Below are 3,194 nucleotides of genomic sequence, written 5' to 3' on the forward strand. Positions count from 1 at the left end.
GGGGCCCGGCTCGACGGCGCGGACCAGGGGAGCGCCCGGCCCAGGGCGTCAGCTCCCGCAGCTCCACCGCGTCCGGGGCGCCTTGCAGCAGTGCACGGTCTGCGAAGGGAGGGAGAGAGGGAGCGGGGTCAGTGGGGGAGTGTGCGTGGGGAGGGAGCCCCTGCCCTGCGTCTGCTCCTCACTCCCAGATCCCAGGTATCCTGCCCGTTCGCTGGGCGGCACTGCGGCTGCTGCGGGCGGATACATACTCAGACCCATTCCAGGTCCCCAGGCCTAGCAGCAGCCCTCTCTGCACCTTGCACCTCTGCCCCAGAAAAGGGGACACCCCACCTGGGTGTCCGGGGCTGCTTTCCAGCCCACCCTGCCTTGAGCTGCCCTGGCTGGGGTCTCTAACTCACTTCCCCTGGGCTTCCTCAACCCTTCCCCACGACTGCCCTCCCCACCGGTTCACTTTCCCAACCTCGCCTGGATCCAGCCCTATGCCGCCGCTGCAGGGCAGGGGCACCCTCTCTGGGCTGCGTGGAGGGGCTGCTTCCTACCCCTGTCTCTCCCCTTGTAGCTAGGCTGTCATTGTCTAACTTGCTAGGTCCTCCACCCAAGGCCCCCAGGTCTTCTCCGGGCCCCTGGACCGCTCACACCCCCCGCTCCCTGCCACCCACAGTGCAGTGTGTTTATTCCCCACCTGGCAAACCAAAGTGGGGTGTTCAGGTTTCTCAGAACTCAGGGAGGAGCAACAGGCATTGAGGCCTGCAGTGGACGAGGCCTATGTGGGGCCCCCATCCCAGGGGGTGGCAGCAGCTACCGTCAGGGCGCCCCTCATGTTCCGAGTGAGGAAACTGAGCACCCAAGCGGGCAGACACTTGGCCAAGGTCACACCTCTGGCAGGTGGCCGAGGGCAGGTAGGGGAGGCCCAGAGGATGGTGTTCAGGCCTTCACGGTCACCCACATTTGGCCCAAGACCAGCCCTCTTCTCCCACGGTTGCTGGGAGGTGCCCTGGGTCACAGATTCCCAGCACTCCGCAGCCTAAATTTATTATCCAAGCGGCTGGCCCTGCCCCAGACCCCGCAGCCCCAGGAGACAAGCAGAGGCCGAACAGCAAACAGTGAGGCCAGGGAACTGCAGGCACCAGGCTGCCAGCCCCAGAGCCCCCAGCGGGGGGTGGGAGGGGAGCTCGGGGGAGTCCAGTCTCACCTGCGCAGGGCCGCCTGGCTGGCCCTGGCTGGCCGAGGAATGCACTTCCTGGGAGGCCCGGAGGGTGGGTGTCTGTTCCCACAGGGGTCTCAAACCAGGCAAACCCTGGCCCTGAACCCGCTCTGCCACTTTGAGCTGTGCAGCTTCCGGCAGGTGATGGCCCTGTCTTGGCTGGGGCGGAGGGACTGCGTGACCATGTTCTGCAAGCCCAGGGGCAGTGCTGTGGGGTTGGGTGCGGGCCCAGCCCACTTCAGGTCCTTCAAATGCCATCATTACTGTTCCCACCCCAGAGGTGCGTGGGCAGCTATTCAAGGGGTGCCAGGAAAAACAGGTGCGCGGTTGGTATGTCTGTGGCCGCGGCCCTACAGCAGAGCTGGCACCTGCTGGGGTCTGGTGCTGAGAAGCCCCTACCACCCCGCAGGCCTGAAACTCTACCACCGCATTCGGTCCAGGGCCTGCAGCATCCGGTTGCTCCCCCAGCAGGGCTGGGCTCAGGGACAGTATGCGAGGCAGGCAGGCCCGCGCCCGTGGCTGAGACCTCTCCAGGTGCCTGGAATTCCTCCACTAGAGCATTGCCCGCAGGTCCTGGAGCGCTGGCTTTTGGGGCCCCTCCTGGGACCCAGTATCCTAGGAAGGGTTTTTCTGCTTGGGGGGCGGGGCGGAAGTGGAGCTCACGCTGGCGGCCACCCTTGTCCATTGTAAGGACAAGAAGAGAGGATTGTGTGGGCTGGCAGGGCGGGCTCCGACGTGCACACAGGCGTGCTTGCGGCCCACGCCCGCAGGCGCCCTGACACGCCCGGCCTGCATCTGAGCCCCTGCCGCCCGCGTGGACAAGTGCGCCGCGCACGCGAGGTCGGGGCCCACGCACCCTCCGAACCTGCAGGGGGCAGGCGCCAGGGGCGGGTGGGGAGCCGGGCCAGGGCCACGCCCCTCGGTGGGCGTTCCCCTCTCCCTAGGCAGGCCGTCTCTGTCTCCCTGGTCCTCTCTCAGTCTGTGGGCCTCTTCCCATTTCGAGGTCTCTCTGTCTCTCCCTTGGTCCTCGTGCACCCAGGCAGGTCAGCAGGGCCCTGGGGCTGTACTCCCTCGTCCTCCACCCCCGTGGCGCTCCGGGGGCCTCCGGGCCCAATGCCCAGGTCTAATCTCCATCTGCCCCCACGGCCCTGCAGGACCGAGCCTAATTCCTTGTGACAGCTGAGCTGCAAGACCCTGGTTCCCAGCGGCCACCCCACCCGCCAGGCCGCTGGGGGGATTTGCAACCTCCCTCCGGCCCATCTGGAAACCTCTCCGTGACCCCCGCTTCCCACGGCACTGCCTGGGCGCCCACTGTGGCTACCCTGTGTCCGGGTCTCGGATTCTACAGGCAGGGGCTTACACTGGGCCAGGCGGGCGATCCGGGCGTCCAGGGTCCGCGGCGGGCGGCGCAGCGGGGCCAGCGCGGGTCCGAGGCGGTGTCTGAGCATCAGGCCCTCGCGACACATCCAGATGGAAAGCACGGAGCTGCAGAGCACCGAGGCCAGGGCCGCCGCCTTCCAGCGCTGCATCGTCGGCCTGCAGGCACGCGAGGGTCAGCCGGCGTCCCTCGGGCAGCCAGCGGGGTGCAGGGTGCGGGGCCAGGCCCTGCGGGCGCAGTGGGCCCCGGCTTTGAACAGCCCTGCCTAATGATCAGTAATAACAGCAATGATTCATTAAGGAACCACTGAACGGGGCTGTGCGAAGGCCCACGAAGGAGGGGGTGGGTCTGTACCGGGGGTGATGGGAGCGCCCCCAGCTGGGGGTCCCAGAGTCCAGGCCAGGAGACGGCCAGCGGGGGGGGGGGGGACGGCCAGTGCAAAGGCCCTGCAGCCCACTGACCCAGGCCAGAGGGAAAGAAGGGGAGGGATTCTCGCTAGGTGGCGCTGTGGGACAAGACTGAGGAAGAGGGTCGCTTAGGATGGGGTTGAGACTCTCTTGCCTGCTGGGGTCCTTGAGCAGATCCCTGCCCCTGCCCCTCTCTGAGCGCCCA

General features: G+C 67.2%; 1 protein-coding gene across 1 annotated transcript in view; it reads right to left on the reverse strand.

The window, feature by feature from the left end:
- The window catches only part of NRTN (neurturin), a 3,158-nt gene extending 233 nt beyond the window's left edge, over positions 1-2,925 (reverse strand). Inside the window, exons 1-2 of the mRNA XM_006170293.3 lie at positions 2,565-2,925; positions 6-99 (exon numbers count right to left, since the gene is read on the reverse strand). Of these exons, the coding sequence (XP_006170355.1) occupies positions 6-99; positions 2,565-2,733 (263 nt within the window). The 5' untranslated portion in view covers positions 2,734-2,925. The remainder of the gene's footprint in view (positions 1-5; positions 100-2,564) is intronic.
- Between the last annotated feature and the right edge of the window lie 269 nt (positions 2,926-3,194).

Source organism: Tupaia chinensis, unplaced genomic scaffold (assembly GCF_000334495.1).
Source record: "Tupaia chinensis unplaced genomic scaffold, TupChi_1.0 Scaffold148210_1, whole genome shotgun sequence".
NCBI classification, from domain to species: Eukaryota; Metazoa; Chordata; class Mammalia; order Scandentia; family Tupaiidae; genus Tupaia; species Tupaia belangeri.